This window comes from Drosophila santomea, chromosome 2R, assembly GCF_016746245.2.
Source record: "Drosophila santomea strain STO CAGO 1482 chromosome 2R, Prin_Dsan_1.1, whole genome shotgun sequence".
Classification (NCBI taxonomy): Eukaryota; Metazoa; Arthropoda; class Insecta; order Diptera; family Drosophilidae; genus Drosophila; species Drosophila santomea.
In genome coordinates, this window is record NC_053017.2 from 3,367,004 (window position 1) to 3,394,681 (window position 27,678).

At 39.0% G+C, this 27,678-nt stretch overlaps 1 protein-coding gene across 7 annotated transcripts in view; it reads right to left on the reverse strand.

The window, feature by feature from the left end:
* Positions 1 to 986: 986 nt before the first annotated feature.
* The window catches only part of LOC120444788 (protein madd-4), a 44,640-nt gene continuing 17,948 nt past the window's right edge, over positions 987 to 27,678 (reverse strand). For 2 of the 7 annotated variants that reach the window (XM_039624732.2, XM_039624733.2), the window contains exons 6-19: positions 23,245 to 23,389; positions 22,175 to 22,304; positions 20,655 to 20,757; positions 20,415 to 20,510; positions 18,854 to 19,051; positions 18,516 to 18,790; positions 13,699 to 14,867; positions 13,525 to 13,636; positions 13,018 to 13,144; positions 12,087 to 12,209; positions 5,049 to 5,432; positions 3,388 to 3,744; positions 3,177 to 3,327; positions 987 to 2,257 (exon numbers count right to left, since the gene is read on the reverse strand). In XM_039624732.2, the coding sequence (XP_039480666.1) occupies positions 2,118 to 2,257; positions 3,177 to 3,327; positions 3,388 to 3,744; positions 5,049 to 5,432; positions 12,087 to 12,209; positions 13,018 to 13,144; positions 13,525 to 13,636; positions 13,699 to 14,867; positions 18,516 to 18,790; positions 18,854 to 19,051; positions 20,415 to 20,510; positions 20,655 to 20,757; positions 22,175 to 22,304; positions 23,245 to 23,389 (3,510 nt within the window). In that variant the 3' untranslated portion in view covers positions 987 to 2,117. Of the gene's footprint in view, positions 2,258 to 3,176; positions 3,328 to 3,387; positions 3,745 to 5,048; positions 5,433 to 11,115; positions 11,182 to 12,086; positions 12,210 to 12,244; positions 12,462 to 13,017; positions 13,145 to 13,524; positions 13,637 to 13,698; positions 14,868 to 16,546; positions 16,704 to 18,515; positions 18,791 to 18,853; positions 19,052 to 20,414; positions 20,511 to 20,654; positions 20,758 to 22,174; positions 22,305 to 23,244; positions 23,390 to 27,678 lie in introns of those variants that run through there. The other 5 variants (XM_039624734.2, XM_039624735.2, XM_039624736.2 and 2 more) reach the window with 5 other exon arrangements.

The window sequence follows — 27,678 nt, forward strand, 5'->3', positions numbered from 1 at the left end:
GAAAACAAGTACAGCAAGAGAGATCCCTGACTATCTGATACCCGTTACTCAGCTAGTGGAAGTGCGAAGGAGAGTCTTCAAAACTGACAGTTTTCGACGGTTTGTGGGAGTTAGAGTGGGCGTGGAAAAAAGTTTTTTGGCAAATCGATAGAAATTTACAAGACCAAAACAAAAATGAAAAAATATCAAAACATTTTTCAAAAGTGTGGGCGTGGCAGTTTTGGGCGGATTGTGAGCGTGGCAACATGAATTGACAAACTTGCACTGCGTCTCTGGAGTCTGTACGCATACAGACTCAACTTTTTAGCTTTTGTAGATCCTGAGATCTCGACGTTCATACGGACGGACAGACGGACAGAGGCCAGATCGACTCGGCTTTTGTTCCTGATCAAGAATATATATACTTAATATGGGCGGAAACGCTTTCTTTTGCCTGTTACATACTTTTCAACGAATCTAGTATACCCTCCTTTTACTCTACGAGTAACGGGTAAAAAAAGAAAAAAAATTTAAATTTTGTTTTAAAGTGTGAACGTGGCAGCGGTTTTCGCGGTTTGGTGGGGTGGTGTTTAAAAGCTTTTTGCAAATCGATAAAAAATTAAAAGACTAAAGAACAAATCAAAAAAATATCGAAACATTTTTCAAAAATGTGGACGTGGCAGTTTATAGTGGAGATGGCGACATTGGTCCACAAACATGCGTTGCGTCTATGTCTCTGGAATCTGCATTCTGAATCTTTCTAGCTTTTATACTTCCTGCAATCTCGACGTTCATACGGACGGACAGAGGGACTAGGCCAGATCGACTCGGCTATTGATCCTCATCAAAAATATATATATTTCATAAAGTAGGAAACGCTTCCTTTTACCTGTTACATACTTTTTTAACGAATCTAGTATACCTTTTACTCTACGAGCAATGGGTACAATAATATCTTAGCCATTTGTGTATAAGGCAAATCAACCGTCTACAAAAACACGTTTAGCTTATACGTATTTAATATTTATTCCAAATTTGTTTATTTTTTGTACAATATATCGCAATTATGTTATATCCTTGATGTGGCTTGCGATTTATTTTGGGCTGCGATTGTGTTTATTTTTGCTTGCGTCTTTAGGCATTTGATATTGTTTACTGTAGCATTAATACTTGGGCTTATTAATAATAACTTTCACTTAACAGCTTATATATTTAGTTACGCTTTAACAATTGCGATATATTCGTCTATAGTTAGCAACTTACATGTTGCAGTGTTATTTAGAGTAAATCTAGTGTTTCATTTTAAGTTTCTATATATAAAAACAATGTTTCCATATAAAACTAATTATAATTAGGCGTATATATTTATTTAAAATAGTTCGACTTTCATTACAATACACGGCTGGCCTTAATTGAACTGTGGTTTAACTGATAAACCCGATTTATTTACAACTTTTTAGTGGTTAATTGATAAATGCAAATCGAAAGTAATTTCAGTGCTATAAACCGACAGTGGAGGCCTTTTCTATATGTACACAATAATATTAAGTTCCTTTAATGATTTCAGCTGTTTAATTTAACATTGCTGCTGGTCGTACATATTTTGTAGGCCATTTAAGTCAGCAAGTAATCGAATCATAGTTAATAATCATTCTTGATTAGCTAGGTAATAATAGCTCAGTTACCCTAAACTAGTAAATTTCCTTGTTACGAATATCTTTCGCGATTTAATTATTTCTTATGATTGCTTGATATACATAAACTAACGAAATGGGTGGTTGTTTATATTGACCTTAACATTGGTACAAATGCTGCTAGAACTTGCAGTGCTTCATAATTATGAAAGGATCACGTATAATAGTTCATAATGTGTAATTGATGGCCCTTAAAAATCATTTCTGAAGCAGATCTTGCAATGTTAATGCTTACTTCAGACACAAGTGTCAAGTCACGTTTTCGCATTGGATGTTTTATAAATAATATGTTCTTGTTTGACAGCACATATGTATATTAAGGTGAATTTACGTAAGTGCTGATTTTTCTGGCGATGCATACACATGGATAAGTTATACTTACTAATTGCTATAGACGTTTTATTACGGTACCTACGATACCTATTTTAGTAAACCTCAGCGGAGTTAGAGAATAAGATGTTGATTATGTTGCTGCTGGCAGGATCTGCAGCACTTCTGCTTGTAGCGATGAAGTCGACACAGGCCCATGGAGCTGGCATTTCTGCAATAGCGTGAGGAATCCCGACAGTACTGGGAGGACGACACTGCGGAAGAAAAAAATATGCGTTAGTGGAATTTTAAAATATACACACCGTGAAAAATTTTAACAGAAAAGCGGCCTATAATACCACATTACATCGCACATTAAAGTTCACCGTGTTTCCATTAAATACTTAATTCGAAAAATACTTTTCAAATCTTTGATTTTAAAGTGTAGTATTGCTTGTATGGAAAACGGTTTTCTTTAAACACTTTGATATGAAAAAAAAGCTGTGTGTTAGGTAGGCGTTCGTCAGCTAATATGAGTGCTAAAATGATAGAATTTTTTTTAGATTGGACACGACCCCCACCTAATTTGTATTATGTATTTTCATGCCCGCAGCGCGACAGTTTTTTTCGGCATGTCAATAGATTTTGGGAATATTTATTCTTTAAAGTTTTATTAAACTTGATTTTGTCCGGCTTTTAAAGTGATCTACGGAGCACCCCTGTCTTCAGTCGTCTTCACGACGACTTTCCTACTACTCGCGCATGAATAGGCGATCTTTAATTTATTAAGCACTTTGTGTGGCATTTTCTACGGCGATCTGATTATGGACACATGGAAAGTGCCGTAAAATAGGACAATGTGATGTAATTTTAGCGCTTGGCTGTAATTTCTCTTGGTGACTAGCGATCCTATAACAGCCTACACCTTGTACAATACGTATTTCTTCTCATGTATTGGACTGGATGTAAATAACTGCCTCCAGAATACATTTGCAACAAGACTGCACCAAACCCGTACTAAGACCTTAGACTGAGATTCTTTACTGTCCTGATAACGAGATCTCACGAACTATAATAGATAGTTAGGGCATACAGATTCTAGAGACATAGTCGCAGTTGCTTATACTCTACAAGAAACGGGTGTAAAAACTTAAATTATCTTAGAAATATTACGACCATCAGGTCAAAACTCACACGGCGCCTGGCAGGCGGGACTTTTGCAGACCTTCATAACCATCGGGCGTGGCTGGTGCTTGCACACATTGCCGGCTGGCCGGCGACTTCCGTACCAGACGCACTGCAGGATGCGGTACTTGATGCCCTGACGACCGCACGGCGCATTACACTGGTGGGAGAAAAGGAGGTATTAATATTTAACACGGCTAATAGGCGATCCAGGACCAACCTCGGACCAAGACTCCACGCGCCACACTCCCTTGCATTGCTCATTGTAGCATTCCTGCCTCGCCGCAGGTCGCTCATACTCGTCGCAGAGGTTTCCCGACGTCCCATTGGCGTAGCGGCAAGTCACTTCGCGACGCTGCATGGCTGTATTCCTTCCGTGGCAGGGGGATCGCTGGCAGGGCGTCCAGTCGGCCTTGCTCCATTGCGGGCAGGCCTCGTTGCCGCAGCTCTGGAAAAAATCGGGCAGCTCCAAGCCGTGTGCGGAGCATTCTGAATTATCCACGACATTGTTTTCGGTGTCGCTGGTACTGCCGGAGCTGGTGGCCTTTGCTATTCTCTGGCAGCTCACCGTGCGCCGCTTAAGGAGTAGAGGAAGAATAACAATAAAGTAAGTGGCTTTAGGGCGGGAAAGAGGACTTTTGATCATTGCTGCATTAATTCTAATTCTTAGATTAGAAGACCATTGGAGGCGGTTTATAGAGTACTGTGCACTTTGATATTTAGTGCTTAAACGTCGTTACTGATTTGAATCGCATTCCCCTTTTATGATAGTGCAGTGGTAATACTCAAAGTACGTGAGCAAACGAAGTTTAAAGGAAAACCAAACACGCCCGTAGGTAAATTTAACCGGTCACTGAAAATATTCTGACTGAAGATTACTAGCGGAATCGAGCTGTCTGGACGTGACTTACAAGATCTCAGGAACTATAAAAGATTCTAAAGACGACAATGCAACCAGCTTATTTCAAGAAATGGCTTCGCCATCCTTATTGTTTGTCTAGTCAATATCAAGACAAAAATATTTTGGCCACACCCAGACGAACTCTAAAAACCGAAAGATGTCACGCCCACAATTTTTAACAAGAGAGAACGCCATAGTCGAGTTCCCCGACTATCTGATACCCGCTACTCAGCTATTGGAAGTGCGAAGGAGAGACTTAAACACTGACAGTTTGACCTCGGTTTGTGGGCGTTAGAGTGGGCGTGGCAAAAAGTTTTTCTGCAATTCGATAGAAATTTCCAATACTAATAAAAAAATTAAAAAATATCAAAACATTTTTCAAAAGAGTGGTCGTGGAAACATGGGTCAATAACGTGCGATGCATCTATGTCTCTAGAGTCTGTATGTTAAATCTCACTTTCTAGAGATATCGACGTTCATACGGACAGACGGACGGACATGGCCAGATCGACTCGGCTCTTAATACCCATCAAGAATATATTTATTTTATATGGAAAGGAAACGCTTCCTTCTGCCTGTTACATACTTTTCAACGAATCTAGTATACCCTTTTACTCTACGAGTAACGGGTATAAAAATAATTTGATTTGCCGTTCGCCCGTCTGTTGCCTGTCCTTTTGTTTCCACGAAAACTACTCAGTTCGATCGGAAAATTTCCAAACATCAGACTTTAGGGCTATTTTTAATGATTTTTTTTGATCCCGATTGCTAAGGTTCCTTCAAAAAACCTAACGACAGTAAAATAGACTTGGCTTTCTCTCCTGATGATTATTACTTTTATTTGTGGATTCTACCTTTAACCAGCTCTGACTTATATACCCACCTGTAAAAACACCACCTGCATATCTGTGTATAAGACAGGCATATTGCTTGCGAGGGCAATAAACGGTCCTGACATCCACTGCAACCACTTCACTTACCTGCAAGCCACTGTCGTCCGCTCCACACTCCTGTGAACACTGGGACCACTCGCCCAGTCTCCATATGTAGGAGAATCTGCCGCTCGCAATGCTTCGCACCGCCGTAGTCGAAACTGCAGCTGTTGTTTCCCATCGAGCATGCGGCATGTGTGACGGAATGTCCTCCGTTTCCACACTAGTTTTCGACTGCACAGTGTACTCTGAGTTTAAGGGCGAATGAGTTCGCACTGATACCGATTCTGGGAGCAACTGCTTGGCCGTAACACGTTCTGGCTCGTCCTGGTCATAGTCGTTGCCTGTTAAATCGAGGCCGTACTTGAGCGCCTCGCCTAGGAGTAAGTGCTGGCCTTGAGAGTCCTTGAAGCGCTGTAGCGGCCATAGCAACTGTGGGCGGAATATTATTAGTTTAGCCATTGGTCTTCAGACCCAAGCCAATCGTATTTCGTTTGTTTTATATGCCAGGCTAAATTTCAGTGCTCGACAGCCAGCGTGATTCCGGTTTACTAAATCTACTGCAGCGCTATGCATCGATACACGAGGTACGTAGGTGCATAAATCGTTGGAAGGGAGAGCAGTGAGTAAGCCTATCCTATGGCTGCATCTACTGCGCTTTAACTTTCTGCACCACTTCGCCATTTGCAGCCCCAGAGAAGAAGGACCATGACTATGACGCCCCCGCCGACGCCTTTTATTGTTGTTACAGCAACCGAAAATTTTACTGTTATTCCTGCTGCTGCTGTTAGGATCTTATCAATATTACATATTACGTTTAATCAAAACGCCTCCAGTTCTCGACCCCTAATTGATTTATTGTCACCCAAAACCTGGCATATGTAGCAAAATGAGTGCGTATCTGTTGAAAATCAAGCACTGCACATCTTTTGTGGTTTACTTCGTGGTTCGCCGCAAAAAGCCGCATATAATATGCTGGCAGCATTGGTTTTAATGGCGCCATCAGTTTGCAAATACTATTTGCCATATATTTCGCTCATTGCCACCAAAGCAATGGCACACTAATTAAAATTATATACTTTTTGTGTACCCTCTTGATGCGACGTGAACTGGCGGAGATCGTCCGATTTGACCCCGCTGGACTTTTTCTTGTGGTGTTTTCATTAGTCGCAGGTCTATGCCAACAAGTCGCAAACCACCCAATGCGCCCAAGGTCAACATACGCCACGCCATCGATCAAATGCAGTCCAATTTTTGTTCATTTCAAAGATCAAGCGCCCCCAAAGAAAAGCCCTTTAATAGTATAATATTCCTTAGCTTTATAACAGTTTAATACGCTGCAAGCGAAAGTTCTAAAAAAAACAAGAGAGAACGCTATAGTCGAGTTCCCCGACTATCTGATACCCGTTACTCAGCTAGTAGAAGTGCGAAGGAGAGTCTATAACACTGACAGTTTTTGGCGGTTTGTGGGCGTTAGAGTGGGCGTGGCAAAAAGTTTTTTGGCAAATCGATAGAAATTTACAATACTAATACAAAAATGAAAAAATATCAAAACATTTTTCAAAAGTGTGGGCGTGGCAGCTTTGGGCGGTTTGTGGGCGTTAGAGTGGGCGTGGCAAAAAATTTGTTGACAAATCGATAGAAATTTACAACACCAATCCAAAAATGAAAAAATATCAAAACATTTTTCAAAAGTGTGGGCGTGGCAGTTTTGGGCGGTTTGTGGGCGTTAGAGTGGGCGTGGCAACATGAATCGACAAACTTGCGCTGCTTCTATGTCTCTGGAGTCTGTATGCTTAATCTCTAGCTTTTGTAGTTCCTGAGATCTCGACGTTCATACGGACGGACAGACGGACATGGCCAAATCGACTCGGCTATTGATCCTGATCAAGAATATATATACTTTATATGGTCGGAAACAGCTCAAAGAAGCTGGGTCCGCCAAAATCGAATTTTTGAAATTTGAAAGGTGGAATCGTTTGACCATCGTTTGACCATGTTTGACCACCAATTACTTTTTTTTGACCACGTCCAGTTTTGAAGATATAAAATTTCGAAAATTTTCGAAAATTTTCGAACTTTAAAAATTAGACTTTTTTGAACTTTTTTTTTTTTAAATCGCAATAACTTCGTTTGACCACGTTTGACCACCCTTTAGAATTTTGAAAAAACTTTTAGTTTAGAAAATATAAGCACTTAAGCAATTAAGCATTTTTCATACCTAAAAACTAAATATTTTCAAACAAAATCGTTTGACCATCCTTTAAAAATGCTTTTTATCGTTTGACCACCCTTTAAAATTTTTTTTTTTCATTTGCTTACCCTTAAAAAAAAATATTTTCGTTTGCCCAACTCTTAAAACTAAATATTTTCAAAAAAAAACTTTTGAACATCCTTTAAAATTGCATTCTATCGTTTGACAACCCTATAAAAATTATTTTTTTCGTTTGCTTACCCTTAAAAAAAAATATTTTCAAACAAAATTCAAATAAATCTCACAATTTTGGCAAAATACTCTCTCTTTCTTTTTCTTACTCCCAAGAACGTAATTGTTTGTTTGTCTGGTTCATGTAAAATTTATTTCAGTAAGCTGTGGCACCAATTCACACGCACACTTGGTACTTGCCGGTACTTGACAATGCATACATACATACGTACATATTACAAAAACATTATTGTGTATTCTGCTTATTCTTCACTAGTTTCTTATGCTGAGCAACAACAATTTCATTTGCTTAACAGTTACTTCGCTGTCCGACTGAAAAGCTACATAGCTAAAAATCAGTCGTACGTTTCGTTGCTAGCAAATTGGTTAACATACATACAACCCAGAAAAATTAATAACAATTGTGTTTGCTTTACCATATTGTTATCCAACATAATTTGGGGTTTTCATGAGCATTAAAAATAAGTATTTTCACTTTTTATTCAATTTCAAACGAAAAAAATAATTTTTGAAGGGTGGTCAAACGATAGAATGCAATTTTAAAGGATGGTCAAAAGTTTTTTTTTGAAAATATTTAGTTTTAAGAGTTGGGCAACCGAAAATATTTTTTTTTAAGGGTAAGCAAATAAAAAAAAAATTTTAAAGGGTGGTCAAACGATAAAAAGCATTTTTAAAGGATGGTCAAACGATTTTGTTTGAAAATATTTAGTTTTGAGGTATGAAAAATGCTTAATTGCTTAAGTGCTTATATTCTCTAAACTAAAAGTTTTTTCAAAATTCTAAAGGGTGGTCAAACGTGGTCAAACGAAGTTATTGCGATTTAAAAAAAAAAAAGTTCAAAAAAGTCTAATTTTTAAAGTTAGAAAATTTTCGAAATTTTATATCTTCAAAACTGGACGTGGTCAAAAAAAAGTAATTGGTGGTCAAACATGGTCAAACGATGGTCAAACGATTCCACCTTTCAAATTTCAAAAATTCGATTTTGGCGGACCCAGCTTCTTTGAGCTGTCGGAAACGCTTCCTTCTGCCTGTTACATACTTTTCAACGAATCTAGTATACCCTTTTACTCTACGTGTAACGGGTATAAAAAGGTGTTATCCAATATTAGATTGAATAATTTGCAAATATAGCTGCATTTTGTTTTAAATTTCTCTCTGCGGTACAAAAATCACAAAATAAGTATTAGTTTTCCTGTGAATTTTGTTACATGTAAGTAAGTACGTCGTAAGTACATACATACTTCGCAGGCTGCACCCTATAAACTAAATTGTTAGTAGTAGTATGTGTCATAAAGTGTGTTAAGCTAAGCTAACTTTAAATAAATTTATGAATTGTACGTTTAAAATGCATTAATTTTTTTATTTGGTTTTGGTAAAATAGAAGCAAGTAATTAAAGTAGATTTTTAGGGTGTGCGGTTCGCCCATATTAGGGTAAACTATTACTATAAAGGTCTTAGGTCTTATATTATAAATTAGTCCAGAAGGGACGATTTTTTTAGTTACCGAATTCCATATTTATACCCGTTACTCGTAGAGTAAAGGGGTATACTAGATTCGTTGAAAAGTATGTAACAGGCAGAAGGAAGCGTTTCCGACCATATAAAGTATATATATTTTTGATCAGGATCAATAGCCGAGTCGATCTGGCCATGTCCGTCTGTCCGTCCGTCTGTCCGTCCGTATGAACGTCGAGATCTCAGGAACTATAAAAGCTAGAAAGTTGAGACAGACTCCAGAGACATAGAAGCAGCGCAAGTTTGTCGATTCATGTTGCCACGCCCACTCTAACGCCCACAAACCGCCCAAAACTGCCACGCCCACACTTTTGAAAAATGTTTTGAAATTTTTTCATTTTTGTATTAGTCTTGTAATTTTCTATCGATATACCAACAAACTTTTTGCCACGCCCACTCTAACGCCCTCAAACCGCCCAAAGCTGCTACGCCCACACTTTTGAAAAATGTTTTGATATTTTTTCATTTTTATATTGGTCTTGTAAATTTCTATCGATTTGCCAAAAAACTTTCTGCCACGCCCACTAACGCCTACAAACCGCCAAAAATTGTGTTTAAGACTCTCCTTCTCCCTTCCACTAGCTGAGTAACGGGTATCAGATAGTCGGGGAACTCGACTATAGCGTTCTCTCTTGTTTTAGACTACAATAGACTTTGTTAAAGGCCACCAGGTACCTTAAATTGAAGTCCATGCATTGCCTAAAAATGTAGGCCATTTTAGTAATGGCGCAATTGATGATCTTAATGGTCTTAGAATTAACCCCTTTCCTACTGACTAGCACCCGCATCAATGCTGGTCTGTCGGATCTGCATAGTGGTATTAGAACATTTAGTAAACTTTCGGTCGGTTTGTGTCGTAATATTTTATCAAAAGGATAACACAATATATTTCAAACGGTAGTATTATTGGTGATTTAGTCAAAATAATTGGTAAAATTGATAGTTATCTAGTCCATTATTTCAATTGCACTATTGGTAAATATAACGTTACTTTCAATATAGCACAACGAATATAGTCATTGGCATTCTAGCCCGTACAACGTTGTTGGTATTGTTTAAGGTATCTGGTAGTGGAAAAGGTTATAAAAAACCTTGAGGGGCTTTACTAACAAAAAAATTAGTTTACTAGTGAAAACTACTAGAAAAAAATGATTTCCACCCAGCTCAGAAACATTTACGGGAAGTAGCCGATTACACTAATACACCTTGCAGCATATAAAACCATAGCAAGCCAACGATAAGCTTGGATATAAATATAAGGTTTCTTAGAATTATTTTTGAAAATTATAAAAGTGTCAATACATTTATGTTGAATTATGCATTTACATACGCATGCAGGGATGAAAACAACAAGAGAGGTCGCTATAGTCCAGTTTCCCGACTATCGGATACCCGTTACTCAGCTAGTGGAAGGGAGAAGAAGAGTCTTAAAGACTGACAGTTTTTGGCGGTTTGTAGGCGTTAGAATGGGCATGGCAGAAAGTTTTTTGGCGAATCGATAGAAATATACAAGAATAATACAAAAATATGAAAACAATTTTTCAAAGGTGAGTTTGTGAGTTTGTAATCTCAACTTTCTAGCTTTAATAGTTCCTTAAGACAGACGGACATGGCCAGATCGACTCGGCTAGTGATCCTGATTAAGAATATATATCCTTTATATAGTCGGTATCAGTTACCTCTACCTGTGACATACTTTACAATCTTTACCTTTTGTTATACGAGTAACGGGTATAAAAAAGCATTTTCCATAAATCATATGTTTTTACTTTTTCTTTGTCTCTAATTACACAAATTGATAAAGTGTTTTTTATTTAAAAATTTTACAATCATGAATTACTAAACTGCAGTACTGGAATAAATTATAAGTAATAAAAAAAAGATAAATATATAATATATACTTGATAATTAAATCGCAATAAATTTAAAATTGTCTTTTTTCAAAAGTATTTTAGTTTTCCCAATTTTTTATGGTATAAAATGCATATAAACAAAAGCTAGACATGTCTTAAATGGAAAGCGCGCAAAAAATTCTCGCGAAAATGTCAGACATTAGAAATTATTAGAAATCCGTTATTAAAATGATTTGATACCAATTTCATTCCTCAAGACTGAGAAAATATTTGAGTTTTAGATAAACTGTTTACGCGCTGGAAGTGGAGTAAAAAGCTATTTTTCGAGTGGGATTAAGCAATATATTGGTAATTGTGAAAAGTTTACCTACGTTTTGTTTTGTTATGTTAACGGTATATTCGAAAATAGTTTCCGTATTTATTTTAAGATGTTGTATGTGTTGTGTTATATTTTTCACAGGGGCCCGAAAAAACCGAACAGTAAAGAAATATACATATTTATGATCATATTTTTAAAATAGAACAACAAAGTTGGTAAGTTATTGTGGAGAGTGGAAAACATACAAACATCACTAAAAAACATACAATAAATCATGAAAATAATTTGAAAACATGCAAATGTTAAATAATAATAATAATAATGAAATAATTAATAATTTACTTTGCTCGTATATGGGGGTTATAACTCTTATACCCGCAAAAATAAAAATTTTTTTGTTTCGTTAGCAAGCACTATTGTTATAATTGTGATTGTTCGCTGAACGTGTGATTTTTTATTCATACAAAATTATATCGCGTTAGGCATAAAAAAATACTTTTTGTTAAATTAGTCGTTACTTCTGGCGAAACATTGATTCAAAAAGAAATCTAGTTTAAAAAAAAATTTGACTTAAAAAATGTTAACTTTATTATTTTGTTGTGTATTCTTATATATTATTTAAGAGAATTACAAAATTACATTTTGGTTAAGAGTAATAAAACTATTTTAAGGATTTAACTGCTTTTTGTTTAAATAATGTTAAACTTTGTGCATAAAGGGGTGTGTTACAATTTAATGTGTTATAAGTTCTTAATTTTCAGAGTTTAGTCAGAGTTTGTGGAGCGCCTTAAACCAATAATGAGTGTGTTCCTTTCGTAGAATTGATACAAGTAAAGCAATAAAACTAAAATGAACTGATTAAAAATATGGCAACGAAATATGAGGTCGAAGTCAAACTAAAATGGAATAATAAAATCGAGCGGATCTAGGGATGCAAAATAGATGCGTCTCACCTGGAGATTGCTTAGAAGAGCCTGGAAATATGGCATAGCCAGCAGAGTCCTGGTGCGACTACCGCCGCTATTGGCGCTCGCTGGCTGTGGTATTCTGTCATCAGATTGCACTAATTGCGAGAGCTGCATATTCACGCCCTCACAGGAAGATACATATTTATTGGGCGGGGATTGGGTTGGGTTAAGAAAGAAATATGGCGAGAATAGTTATTAACTGTGGCGATATTTATTAGCTATATGCTTCGACTGAAAGTTATGGATATGCGGATATGGATATGAGCGTAATATATTATGAGAGATTGTGTTGAGCGAGTCAGATTCGTTAAAAGGGAAAGGGAAAAGGGGAACTCTGTGGAGCAGTTAAAACGGTTCAACCTGAAAGCGAATGCATTAAGTTTGGAAAGAAATGTATTATCGTATCATATATTTACAAATAAGTCTGTATAAATATCTTTAATATTTGTACAACAAGATATGAAGTAGTATGGCAGTCAAACGCAGCTAACATATAGAGATTTGACCAGGACGAGTTGGCAAAATCAGTCGAATAAAGACTTGGAAACTTTTTGCTTCACTCCCCAAATCAGAAACACAGCAAGAACGTTTTGTCAATCAATAGCTCAGCTTTTGTTGTTTTCTAGCCATACATATGTTTATGCATTCTCTGTCTCGTGTTAGCTGTGCATACGTTATGTCTACATTGTCGGATAGAAAAGAGCAGGGAACAAGAGACAGTCAGATACAAATCTGTCAACAGCTGGCACAGATATTATTTCCAATGATATGAGAAAAACTATCAAATTACATAGATGTGGGTACGCTACAAAAAAAAGGGTCTAAAGCCGCAAAGCCCATATACAACGAAATTAGAAACATACTTAAAACGTAAACTTTGATCGAGTGGGAAAATCACAACGCTTCCGATACTCACATCATCTTCCATAATGCTGCTATCCGCATGCTGAACTTCATCCGACTTGGGTCTCCGGTTCCGTTCTCTTCCGTTTTGCAATCGCTCCGACTGCTGCTGCCTGCGACGTGAGCCATGCTGCTGCGTCCTGGAAAATTTGGAATAAAGCGGCATTACGAAATCGCAAAAAAAAAAAAACAAGAGAGAACGCTATAGTCGCTATCCGTTCCTCAGCTATTGGAAGTGCGAAGGAGAGACTTCTACACTGACAGTATTTGGCGGCTTGTCTGCATGCTTAATCTCAACTTTCGAGATCGCGACATTCATACGGAGGAACAGACAGACGGACGGACATGGCCAGATCGACTTGACTATTGATCATAATTAAGAATATATATATACTTTATATGGTTCCTTCTACCTGTTACATACTTCTCAACGAATCTAGTATACCTTTTACTCTACGAGTAACGGGTATCATTTTCAAAAAAGCTTTGCATACTGTGGCATGGCAGATCGATTGCTTACCCATTAACGTGGCTAATAGTGCCGGCAGCAGCGGAAGTCCCTGTTCCACCAGCGGTCTTCATATCCGCCGACGTGAGAGCCTCTGTGCCACTTTTCTCACGCACCAATCGTTCTGAAAAAAGCGGGGTAAGGTATAAACTAAAGAGCTGATTAGACCCAGCACAGATTACCAACCAGATTCCTGTTGTTCCGGCTCCTCAGCCTGCTGTCCTGGCTTGGCCTTCACATCGATGGTTATTTCTGCGGAGCTGAGACCGGCGTGGCAGGAATAGACCCCGGCATCGCGGAACGTAATGTCAAGTATACGTAGGGCGCCCTTCTTCGACACTTTGTACTTTCGTGAACGCTGCAGCGGTTTGTGATCCTTGCTCCACTTGATTTTAGTGCGATTGTACCGCTTCACGGGACACTTGATCTTTAGCTGGGTGCCAAAGAAAACCACTCCAGCGCCGCCCACTTTAAGGGTGATCTTGGTCTTCTTGGGGTCGTGCTGAATGTGTGTTGAGTTGTTGATCTGGATGACTGGCTTTGGATCTTCCGGCGGGCAGGGCTTTACATTGCAGGGCTTTTTGTCCGCCGGCCTAACACTCGGGCACATAGATTCGGGTCGTTCGATCTTGTGCTCCTGTGCCATTATCTGCTTGCACTCCACCTTACGATCCTTAAACCCATAGCCACAGGTATGGGAGCACTTGCTCCACTCACCTACTTCCCAACGTACGGGGCAATCGAGAACGTTGCAGTACTGCCGATCAGCTGGTGGTGGCTGTGGGCACATACTGTTCGGCACCACCATTGTGTTGTCACCTCCACGAGTAACCTCGTGGATACACTGCACCTCGCGGGTCTTGATGCCAATGCCACAACTCTTGGAGCATGGCGAGTAGTCTGAGTAGTTCCATCTCGGAGGGCAGGGACGGTCGTTGCAGGTACGAACCCTGGCCTCCGGCTTAGTTTCCGGGGAACAGAGGAAGGGCGACACCACCCTACCATTATCTTCCCTAACGCAGTTGATGATCAGCTCCTCGACACCTCCAAGACAGGAGGCACTGCAGGAAGTGTATCCCTGTTCCCGCCAGACATACGTCTTACCCGGTTCTGACACACCCACTTTAATAGAATCACGGGGGAACTGGTCTTCAAAGCCGTGGGAAGGCAGCATGCACGGATTTTCCACACATCGCTCTACTTCGTCATGTGGTTTTTTTCCCTCGCACAACGAATCATTAACGGTGGCCACCGTTCTAGAATACTCGAGGAAAATCTTGCAGTTGTGGGTGCGCCGGCGGATTCCTTCTCCACAGGTAACGCTACATGAAGACCACTCATTGTCCTTGATGTAGCTGTGTATTATGAAACCAAATAAATATATTAGATATTTTTGCTACTGAGAAAAATAAAATACCCGTTGTTTGTCTGACAAATAACAATATATATGTATATAGTTACATATCCATTCTAACCCCACAACTCCCCAACCACACACACATTATTGTAAAAACTCACACACATTAATGCCAAAGTACAAAATGTAATCAAAGATCGAAAGCCCTTCGATTAAGCTTGGTTGTTATTTACGCACAGCGTCATGTTCCTACGTCTAGACTCTGTGGCGAGCCAATGTTCCCTAAACATTCGATCACTTGGCGAGCATAATATAACAAATACTTTCGCCCACGCAATCATCTTAGGATTCTCGAATTACTCCTATTTTTCGGGAGCTCCTCTCTCTAGGGGAGAATAGATGTTTATAACTTAATTCTCTTAAACTTTGCTCTTGAGCTATCCCAATCTGCCTATATAAACGCAAACATGTCTTTATGAGTTAGTTCAGTACTGAGTAAGCTATCAATTGCGATAGTCCTGCCAAGCCAACTTCAATTTCGAAATCCATTATCCAACCTAGTGATAATCCAAAGGCTCTAGTTTTTCCTTTATTGGAATTAATGAAAACGTGTTCTGTGTTCAACTGTGTTCTTTGTTTTATTAAACGCTCGATCTGAATTCGTAAATATATGTATTTGTATGTATACATATGTACGTCCTCAGGTATAGATGCACATTCACATGCATTCATATCTATGTATATATGCATTCTTACTGAGTACCGTCAGTACATTAAGAACATATAGTTGAGTTTCTCCACTATTAGATATCTGTCACTCAGTTTGTGGGACTGCAACCGAGAAACAAGAAATTTTAAAAATTTCAAAACTGTACTTCATAGGATTAGAAACGGCTAGTTTTGCCTGTCATTTACTTTTTTTAACAATTGTTAATTATTGCCTGTGCCAAGAATTCCCAGTTACGGCTCCACCGCCCGAATGTCGTAATCGTTCTACACCTTTTCGTTCTTTCTTGTTATGGGCTTAATAGTCACTTGTCCAAGGAATTGAGGCCCTTGGTCCCTACAAGGGGCTAACAAATTCGCTGGACAGAATCCATTATACACCTCATTGATCACTAGGTGCGGATTGTAGATGGGGATGCGGATGCAATTGGATCCAATTGAATGCAAGCATTTTAGCGTGGTGCTCTTAGTAGGTCAGGCTGCACAGACAAAAATTAATACCAAAAATTGTCATTGTCGGTATTTTTATTACCGTTACTCAAAGTAATAGTGTATACTAGATTTTTTTTAATGAATAATCTAATAATAATAATCTAATAAACTAGCTAAGTTAAGGGTATCTGATTCTCAATACACTCGACTATAGCGTTCTCTCTTGTTCTTATTAATGATTGCATTTTCATAAGTACAAAAAAGCATATATATTTATTTTATTTTTTTCCTAGACTAAAGCTCGCCGTTACTCAATTCCTAATGCCTGCTATATTTACGATATTTTTGACATCATTATGCTTATCTAAAATAATTACTATGTTAAAACCATTTAATGAAATTAATGATTTCATAACATTACATTAAATTTAAGATCTTTATTTTTTTTTTTTCTCAGTGCTTCTGATTTCATAATCGTCGCGTCGCGTAGGCTAGGATATTGTTTGCTTGTATCCTTACTTTTGCTTCGCTGACTGGCGCGCTGCCATCTCCAATATTTTTACGGCCTTCCTTTTTACAACGCCGTCATCAAAGGCTATAGTTTTGGTGGCGGCTCAATGTCGCGACTTTTTGGCGACGCCAGGCTCGAATAGTTTTAGCCAAGCGGGTATCGCAGCCAGAAGCCGTCAAAGAAATTTGGGATAATTATAAGTATTAAGTATTTTCGTTGTTCTTTGGTCAACGGTCTATTGGGTTACGTTATTTTTGTATAACGTATTTGGTTGTAATATAATACAATAAGATTATTATATCAGGTCAATTAATCGACGAAATATAAGAAATTGATTTCCTTAATAAAAAACAAAGGAGAACGCTATAGTGGAGTTCCCCGACTATATGATACCCATTACTCAGCTAGTAGAAGTGCGAATAATAAATTTTAATACTAACAGTTTGGCGTGGCAAAAAGATTTTCGGCAGATCGGGAGATATTTACAATACAATTAAAAATAAAATAATTAACATTTTTCAACTTCTGTCCGTTCACTCTTGTTTTTTAATAAAGTTTAGTTCGGCCATCTTTGATGTCAGCTGGCATCTGTCGAGTGCTTTATGTTCAGTTTGGTTTGGCAAATCATGATGAATAGGTTAACAGCTGAGTAGCGATAGCAAATCTTTGAATTTTATTTCAAAAATTTGAGGTCGTTTGTGAAAGTGCACCTTTTGCCTTGCCCATTTTATGGTACTTATAATCGGCCATCAGTTCAGACTGTGAGCAGTACTATCGAGAAGTTTCACACTCAATTCACTTTTTTGAACCTCCGGCCACCGACAAGACTTTGCAGAGTGCGCAGGAGTTACACCTCTGCCCATCGACATTGTGGATCGCAAAGATTTGGGTCTCAAGGCGTACAAAATTCAACTGCTTTAGGAACTGAAGCCAACCGACCATCGTTGGTCTATGCGACTAAGCCCACCACGATTTCGGCCCAAGAAGTTCAGCATTTAACGAGCTAGTGGTCAAGACCACGATAGCACGTAAAAAAGTGGTGGATATAAAATAAGAACTGTAATTTATTAGTTCCCCTAAGTATTCTGCAAGCGGCAATCATCGGATAAAAGCCCTTGACTTTAAACATTTAATACAAATGATTTCCTTTGCTTTGCTACATAATATAAAGTATACACATACGTATACTAAAGAGAAACTGTTGTGGCGAGTCTTTAATTCGATATATCTGCCCAGGCTTATCGCCAGAATTTTAATCGCTTCCCAATAAGAAAATGGCACATTAATGCGGCTAATTGTCATCAAGCACACTCTCTGAACTTACAATCTACTCCAATTCTAAGTCAACACTGTCATAACTTTTGGCTAAGGATGTAGTCATGTGGTTTTCTGACACAGCCTTTACTTTAGGGGTCGACAATGCTCAAGGACATATTGATGCGTCATGGACACGTCAATGTTTCCTGCTTTGTTGGCCAACTGCTCCACGTAGAGTAGCAGCGAAGTGGCGGTGGTGGGGGAGAACGACGCGTGGACTGCAAAGCACTTGTTACAGTTGAGATATGTCAAGTGCTAGGTGGGGCGGGGATTAGACGGGAGAGGGTGTTGCCTTCAAGATATAATGCTCAAATGTAAAGCCCCAATGAGCGAAGTGTGTCATGTCCCAAGGCGTGCCATCAGTTAAGCATGTACAATAATTATAAAAGTATACGACAAGCTACACTAATTTGGAGAAATGACACTTAATACACTATGAGCCATATAACTTCGGCAAGGAAACAAAATTTTTTCAATTTCCTCTTCTTTAGAAAAATGTTTTTAAATGTTTTGGTTTTACTAAATGCTGCTAAAAATGCTCCCGAGCACTCCTACTAGCTGAGTAACGGGTATCTGAAAGTCAAGGAAATCGACCGTTTCTCTGTTTTAAGTTTTAAAAAGAACTTCCCTTCTTAACATAATAAATCGCCCCCTACTCACGTGGGATCTAGTGAGCGTCCCTCTGACTCGTCGCCTCCCCTATTGAAATTATTGTTTGAATTTCCGTTCATTAGAGGCATGGTCCGCGGCTCATCTGGGGTTTCCTGGTTCAGTCGACTCTGTGTGCGATGAGCGTAGCGCAATGGATGATCAGCGTAGGATAATCCGTCACCATCATCCGTATCCTGTCCCGATTCCACGTCCTCGATTTCTTCGCCCTCCTCGTCCTCGTTGTCGTCATCAACATCCGAGCTGTCCAACTGTCGTTCCGATCGCTAGAATCAAAGTTTAAGTATCCGATTGAAGGGGAGAGACGCTAAGCTTTTTAACGGACTTACTTCATTTAGCGAGCGGCTGCTGCCCACAATAATGGTGCCACCAACTTTGTTTACCGATCCGCCGCAATAAATTCCGGTAGAGCACTGCTGCATGCTGCCTGGCTTTGTCAGTGGATCACACTTGGCACTTAGGCTGCCGTCCGTCGATTTGCACTCAACGCCTCGCATTTGTATGCCTTGTCCGCAGGAAACCGAGCACTGTGGGTTAAAAGAGTGGAGTATAGCTTTCGTTAGCATTATAAATTATTTCAATACGACTCTTTCCGCCATTATAAAAAGGTATTGTTTGCATAATGGATAAGCCGCAAAATGACAAAATGCGCTGTTTCTAAGTGAACGTTTCCAGTGATGCGGTTCACAAACAACAAGGCGAATTCCACAAAAGTCCTCAAAACTCTTCTATTCCCCTTTTACACACAGACATATCCTATCGCAGTGCCACGTGCACGCTACCAGCATACAAATGAAAATTTGTATTTGTATATTGTCCGCGTTGCGTCGGGACATGGGGCGACGCGTAACTATGCAACCCCAGCTTCATTTTTATACCCTTTACTCGTAGAGTAATAGGGTATACTAGATTCGTTGAAAAGTGTGTAACAGTCAGAAGGAAGCGTTTCCGACCATATAAAGTATATTTACTTATATATATATATTATATATACATATATATATATATATAGTCTTTTGATATTTTTTCACATTTTTGTTAGTCTTGTAAATTTCTCTCGATTTGCTAAAAACTTCCACAAGCCGCAAAAAACTGTTAGTATTTATATTTTTTCATTTTTGTATTGGTGTTGTAAATTTCTATCGATTTGTCAAAAAACTTTTTGCCACGCCCACTCTAACGCCCACAAACCGCCCAAAGCTGCCACGCCCACACTTGAAAAATGTTTTGATATTTTTTCATTTTTGTATTAGTCTTGTAAATTTCTATCGATTTGCCAAAAAACTTTTTGCCACGCCCACAAACCTCCAAAAACTGTCAGTTGAAGACTCCCTTCGCACTTTCACTAGCTGAGTAACGGGTATCAGATAGTCGGGGAACTCGACTATAGCGTTCTCTCTTGTTTTATCTATAATTGTACATATTTGGATATGAAATGCACTTAAGTTGTCCCAAATGTAAAGGCAGAATTCTAATAGTAGCTAACAATTTCTAACATCAAGTTATATGTCCGCAAAAATTCTTTACCAAAGCGTTAAGCAACATTCAGTCAAAAACTTTAAACAAATCAATTGAGCAACGCAAACCCTTGACACCACCAAGCGGTCCTCATAAGTCCGCATACATTTGGCAGAGGGTTATGGAATCAGAATTGAGAATGGGATTTGGACAGAACAAGCTTAAGCAGACACCTGTTAGCAACGTAACTACCACAGTTTCAAGCTCAGTGTCAGTCTCCGTCTAGTGGCTAGCAGGTTATTACGAGTCACAAAACACAGTAATATCTAGTGCAAAACATCGAGAACGTAAGAGCTTACATGAATTACAAATACTCTAGGAATATTCCTATTACCTAATTTTGCTGTTACACAACTTGTCTAAAGTACTTACACCAGTCCAGTCCTCGACCTCCCAGTGCGGGCACTCCTCGATAATGCAGGTCTCTTGTGTTGGTGGCTTGGGTGTGCGGCACATGATATCAGCCACCTGTTGAAAGAGACAGAGGCTCGTGTAAAAAAACGTGGCAATAAGGTGTTGACGCGTTCCCCATTGCCGTATACAAACTCATCGCCGCTTTACGGAGGCGAGACCGGTGACCTTTTAATAATAAAGGCTAATCCTAATACTCACCCTTGTCTTGATGGCGTTCGACTCCTCAGCACAGACAACCATCCTCTCACGGTAGCCGTGACCACAGAGGCGGCTGCAAGTGCTCCAATCGTCTGCTATCCACCTGCGAATTTAGAGAAGTTAACAACACATAAAGTAAATAAATAGTTGCCAAAAGCCGTCAGTGGCTGGCGGTAGGGTGTGGAAAATAAAGGGTTGGGACTAAGAGGGTTTCCTTGTATTGGCTGCTAACAGTGGCATTTAAAAGGATTCCGCCTTTAAATTTAAACACAAAAACCTATTAACGGTAGGAAGATGGCAGAAGTTTTAAAAACTATACTTATTAGTGTTGATATTAGTATACCTTAATGCCATGACCAGAAGTTATTAAGGAATTGATACATATTGCATTAAAAAAAATGTTGCATTTCATGCGAGCAGAAAAATTAATCTTGAATTTCGAATATCGTTATAGTATCTTTAGCAACCGTGAAGGAGGACGTGAGGGAAGGAACCCGCCTCTGTGCACAAGCAATCATGCAGAAGGACATGAGGTTATGGCTGAATTTCAGGTCGTGAGTATACACCTTCACTCTCTCATAAAGCCGTTAACCGTCGTTCGTTCGAATAAAGGTCATGATCATTAAAGACTAGAAATAATTGTGTTAGGTTTTTAATAAAATTATATAAAAGCGTACAACCCAAAACTTTTCTAAATCGTCTTTTCTTAGCCTTGGAGGGGTATTAATATTTTAGTTATACATTTGGTCCTTAAGACCTACTTCATATAATATATTCCTGATTGGTCATCTGTCTACGTTTCTCAACTTTCTGGCTTTTATAGCTCGCTTCATACAGACAGACAGACTAGGGATAGTGTGGGCGTGACACTTTTGGCCGGTTTGTGGGCGTTAGGGTGGACGATTGGCTGATCGATAGAAATTTAATAGGCTTTTTATTCTGATCAAGAATATATATACATATAGTCGAAAAATCTTTCTCCTGCCTGTAACATACTTCACAACGAATTTAGTATACCATTTTCCTCAACGTGTAACTGGTATAATTACATAGACCAAAGACATTATAATAACAAGATGCGTAACGGCCATACATTGGTTTTGCACTATGCAGCCACTTTTTTGGTGACGACCAAAATTGCTCTCTTTTCGCTAGCCTAAAATCGAGAGCGTTATTCTAATGTCTTTGCATAGACTGTATAGCGACAAAATTCTCTTCAACGAATTTAGTATTCCCTTTTACTATACGGGTAACGTCTAAAACTAATGTCAATAGCACCTTAAACAAAAAAATTTTTTGAAATCAAATTTGGTGACAAAATACAACTTAATTGGCAAGAAATATTTTTATAAGTACATTTCAAATATTGTATTTTTTTAGTAGATATTTTACAATATGTAGTTCATTGTAAGAAATACATGTACCAAGTGTAGCTACGGTAACTTGACGGCCTGGATGGGCCATAATGGCGGGCTGAGCCTGCTGGTTAAAAGAAAAGCTCCATAGGTACGAGTACTTACCGGGGAGGACAACTGTGTGTATTACATTGTTCCACAGACGCCTCCGGGCGATTAGTGAGACTGCAGAGCGTATCATCGACATCGACGTTGGTTAGACGATTCCTGCATATAGGTCGGGACATTTTGTAACCTGGGGCAGAAGAATAACGAAAAACATCGGAGACGAAACGACGAGAAGAGAAAAAGTAAAAATTGTTAGTGAAGGGTAAACTTGGATCTCGCATTCTTTACTTTTCAATTTTCGCTTTGCACTTGAAATTTAAAATAGGTCTGGAGCTTGTACAAATTTAAAAAAAAGATTCTGAAAACGAGAAGGAAAACCCACTTGCTTTGCTGGAGTTAATAGTGAGATGAGTTGCAGGATCAGTAAAAAATGCAATGAACGCAAAAAAAAATAACCGCAGTTGTCTATCGGCAAAACTACCAAACAAAAATGGATAATTGATCACAATTAGTTTAATGAAATGTGCACATCTATACTCCCCAAGAGGGGCACACAACGCCAAACATGAGGTAATGCATTTCGATATCCCTAGGAACTCCTGCATTTTAACCTGACTCCACCCAAGCGCAGGACATCCCCTAAAGACTCAACTGCAATTGACATTTAGGTGCAGGAAAAAAACTACCACCGAACGAACCAACACTGATTAGGTCACTAGGAGCGACACTGGAAATAAAACAAAAAAGAACGCTATAGTCGAGTTTACCGACTATCTGATACCAGTTGTTGACCTAGTGGAATTATGAGGCAGAAATTGTGACGGTTTGGCGGTTTGTGGGCGTAACAAAATGATTTTTGACAAATCTAAAACAATTTACAAGACTAATAAAAATGTGACAAAATATCAAAACAATTTTCAAAAGTGTATGCGGGTCAGTTTTGGGCGGTTTGTGGGAGGTTAGAGTGTGCTATTAGTGTTGAAATTTCCATTTCACACTTCTACGAGCTGAGAAACGGCTATCAGATAGTCGGGGAACTCGACTATAACGTTATCTTTTGTTTTTAGTTCATATTCAAATAAGGATTTCGTCGTGGTATGGTCTAATTGCATGAGCACTAAACCTACCACTACCGCAGGTGACAGAACACGGCGACATTGGTGCCATCTCCCAGTCAAAAAGCGGTTGAGAGCAGGAGTTTCCATCGCCGCCGCACACTCCGCAACCGTCTATTCTTTTTGTAGATCCGATTTTCAAGTCGCAGCCAACACGCTAAAAAGATATAACAAACAGCAGACGTTAAAACAGGTTAGGCACAAACTCAAACGGTAACCCAACATATCAAAAAAGTGTAAATCAACGCTTAGCGTCATCAATAACGTAACACAATAGCGTAACACGCCAAATCTACGGCAGTTCTTACTTAAAAATAGAAATCTACCGCTTGTAACGAATATCGCCTACTTTTTCCGTGCCCCTTTTGGAATTCACGTTTAAATAACTAACTATGTACATATGTATATACGTGCACGACTAAGCTTGCTAAATTGGCCTTAAGCCCTAATGATTGTCATACATATTGAAAAGTAAAATTAAATCCAGTTTAAAAACAAGATCGAACGATATAGTTGAGTTTTCCGACTATCTGATACCCGTTACTCAACTAGTGGAAGTGCGAAGGAGAAATTTCAGCACTGATAGTTTTTGGAGGTGGGCGTGACAAAAAAATTTTTGGAAAATCGAGAGAAATTTACAAGACAAATACAAAACTTGAAAAAATATCAAAACATATTTGAGAAGTGTGGGTGTGGCAGCTTTCGGCAGTTTGTGGTCGGTATAGTGGGCGTGGCAACATGGACCAACAAACTTGCGCTGCGTATATGTCTTTTGAGTCTGCATCCTTAATCTCAATTTTCTAGCTTTTATAGTTCCTGACATCTCCACGTTCATACGGACGGAGAGACGGACATGGCCAGTTCCACTCGGTTATTGATCCTGATCAGGAATGTTCATTATATGTTTAGAAACGCTTCCTTCTGCCTGTTACATTCTTTTCAACGAATCTCGTATACCCTTTAACTTTTTTGATGGGTATAACAAGAGAGAGTGATCAATAGTCGGGAAACTCGATCCGTTACACAGCTGGGTGAAATGCTTAACTTATATTTTGAACTTATATTTTTGACAAATCGATGGAAATAGGCAAGACAAATAAGAAGAGGAAAACAACCAACAAATTTTCAAAAGTTTGGATTGGCAGTTTTGGCGGTTTGTGGGTGTTAGAAAGGGCGTTGCCAAAATGCCATATACGAGTATATATTATTTTTCAGGATCAATAGGCGATTCGATCTATCCGTTCGTATAAACGTCGAGATCTCAGGATCTATAAGAGCTAGGAGACTGAGAGCAGCAGCAGTTTGTCAACCCATGTTGCCACGCCATCTCTAACACCCACAAACCGCCCAAGCTGCAACGCCACACTTTTAAAAAATGTTTATATATTTGTATTTTGCTATTGGTCTTGTGAATTTCTACATTTTACTCTACGAGTAACAGGTATAAAAATGATTTCATATTTTTTCACATTTTTGTTAGTCTTGTAAATATTTACTCGATTTGCCCAAAATCGCTAAAAACCGCAAAAAACTGTCAGTGTTGAAATGTATCCTTCGGACTTCCACCAGCTGAGTAACGGGTATCAGGTAGTCGGGGGCTCGACTATACCATTTTTTTTGTTTTATTAAGTCTTGATAATGAACTCGTAACGGAGAACTACTACCGATTTTCCTTTCTTCATGTATATATATAGTGGTGCGCTTCGTTACTACGTGGACTGCCACTCACAGTAATACGAGGGTCGTTTGATAAGTCCGTGACTTTTTGTATTTGCCGCGCACCTGCTCTAAATACAACACTGCTCCTGTCAGCAGTTATCGATTAACAGCTGACTGTAAAATTTTGAGAAAGCTGCGTTTTTTGGTTTGCGTTTTATAGGCATTGAAAGCAGACGATCTCGTGAATTTTAACGAAAATGGAAAAAAGTGAATTTCGTGTGCTAATTAAGCATTATTTTTTGCGTAAAAAATCCATCACCGAAACCAAGGAAAGACTTGATAAATATTATGGGGACTCTGCACCATCAATTTCAATGGTTAAGAAATGGTTTACTGAGTTCCGTTGTGGTCGTACCAGTACAAGTGATGCCGAACGTTCAGGTCGCCCAAAAGAGGTCGTCATGCCAGAAATCGTCGACAAAATCCATGGAATGATATTGGATGATCGGAGAATGAAAGTGTGTGAGGTAGCTGAGGCTGTAGGCATCTCAACTGAACGGGTACATCACATTTTACATGAATATTTGGACATGAAAAAGCTTTCCGCGCGATGGGTGCCGCGATTGCTCACACACGACCATAAGCGCAACCGTGTGACCATTTCAAAGGAGTGTTTGGCGATGTTCAACCGCAATCCAAACGAATTTTTGCGCCGTTTCGTTACCGTAGACGAAACATGGATCCACCACACCACACCAGAGACCAAAGAACAATCAAGACAGTGGGTTTCTCCGGGTGAACGTGCACCAAAGAAGGCCAAGGCGGGTCTGTCGGCTAACAAGGTCATGGCCACAGTTTTTTGGGATGCACAAGGTATCATTCACATCGATTACCTTGAAAAGGGTAAAACGATCACCGGCGAATATTATTCAGAGCTTTTGGACAGATTCGATATTGATTTGAAGCAGAAACGACCGCATTTGGCGAAAAAAAAAGTGCTGTTCCATCAGGACAATGCACGGGTGCACACGTGTGTAGTCAGCATGGCAAAATTTCATAAATTGGGCTACGAACTGCTACCCCATCCAGCATATTCTCCAGATTTAGCCCCCTGTGACTATTTTTTGTTTCCAAACATGAAGAAATGGCTCGGCGGTAAGAGATTCGGGTCAAATGAAGAGGTCATCACAGAAACAAACGACTATTTTGAGGGCCTTGAGAAAACCTATTATTTGGAAGGAATACAAAAATTGGAAAAACGCTGGACTAAATGTATAGAGCTAAAAGGAGATTATGTTGAGAAATAAAACGCTTCTTTGACGAAAAAAATATATTTTATTCAAAAAGTCACGGACTTATCAAACGACCCTCGTATAACCATATATGATATAAATATATAAAAAATATAAATTTATATATATCCACATATAGAATGCCTCCTAATGCTGTCTAATTTGGCAACGAATAGCAGAGGACGTAAGCAACATGACAAATTGGAGATGGTTGGGTTGCCACGACTCCTTTTTAGTAATTTAAGAGTCGAATAGTAAACAAAGACGGAATCTTACTTTGCCAATGCAAAATTGTAATACCGGTACGTAGCTTAACAATTATTGATAAATATTCCTTCAGATAAGGATGGCGCTTGGCTTTTACTAATTTCAAACGTATTTATTTACGGTCAATGTTGTCATAGCCCATGCAAAGTTTTTAAATCCGAAACTTTTAAAAAATAATGGATTTAAATGTATTCACAATACTTTTGTTTTGCATTATTAACAAGAAAGAACGCTATAGTCGAGTTCCCCGACTATCTGATACCCGTTACTCAGCTAGTGAAAGTGCAAAGGAGAGTCTTCAACACTGACAGTTTTTGGCGGTTTGTGGGCGTTAGAATGGGCGTGGCAAAAAGTTTTCTTGCAAGTCGATAGAAATTTACAAAACTGATACAAAAATGAAAAAATATCAAAACATTTTTCAAAACTGTGGGCGTGGCAGCTTTGGGCGGTTTGTGGGCGTTAGAGTGGGCGTGGCAAAAACATTTTTGGCACACCGATAGAAATTTACAAGACTAATACAAAAATGAAAAAATATCAAAACCTTTTTCAAAAGTGTGGGCGTGGCAGTTTTGGGCGGTTTGTGGGCGTTAGAGTGGGCGTGGCAACATGAATCGACAAACTTGCGCTGCGTCTATGTCCCTGGAGTCTGTATACTTAATCTCAACTTTCTAGCTTTTGTAGTTCCTGAGATCTCGACGTTCATACGGACAGACGGACAGACGGACAGACGGACAGACGGACAGACGGACAGACAGACGGACGGACAGACGGACATGGCCAGATCGACTCGGCTACTGATCCTGATCAAGAATATATATACTTTATATGGTCGGAAACGCTTCCTTCTGCCTGTTACATACTTTTCAACGAATCTAGTATACCCTTTTACTCTACGAGTAACGGGTATAAAAATGTACGTGTATATGTTATGCTTTGCGCAGCCCTTGCCCACCATGCGAACATATCTTAGTACTCCATACCTTAGGGAACAGTTTTGGCTGCCGCTCCGCTCAGCGTAGTCCTGGGGAACGATGTATTGGAATTTCAATAGTTAAAATTTGAAGGCAGTAGCATTGGCAACTGAGGAATACAAGCAGTACCTTACGAACTCTTCTCAATTACCTTGTTATGAATTATGTATACAAAGGTGCTTGTGCTATGCAATGTGCATGTACATATGTACATACGCAATAGGCCTTCCCAACTGGCCTCCAAGAGTAAGTAGCCA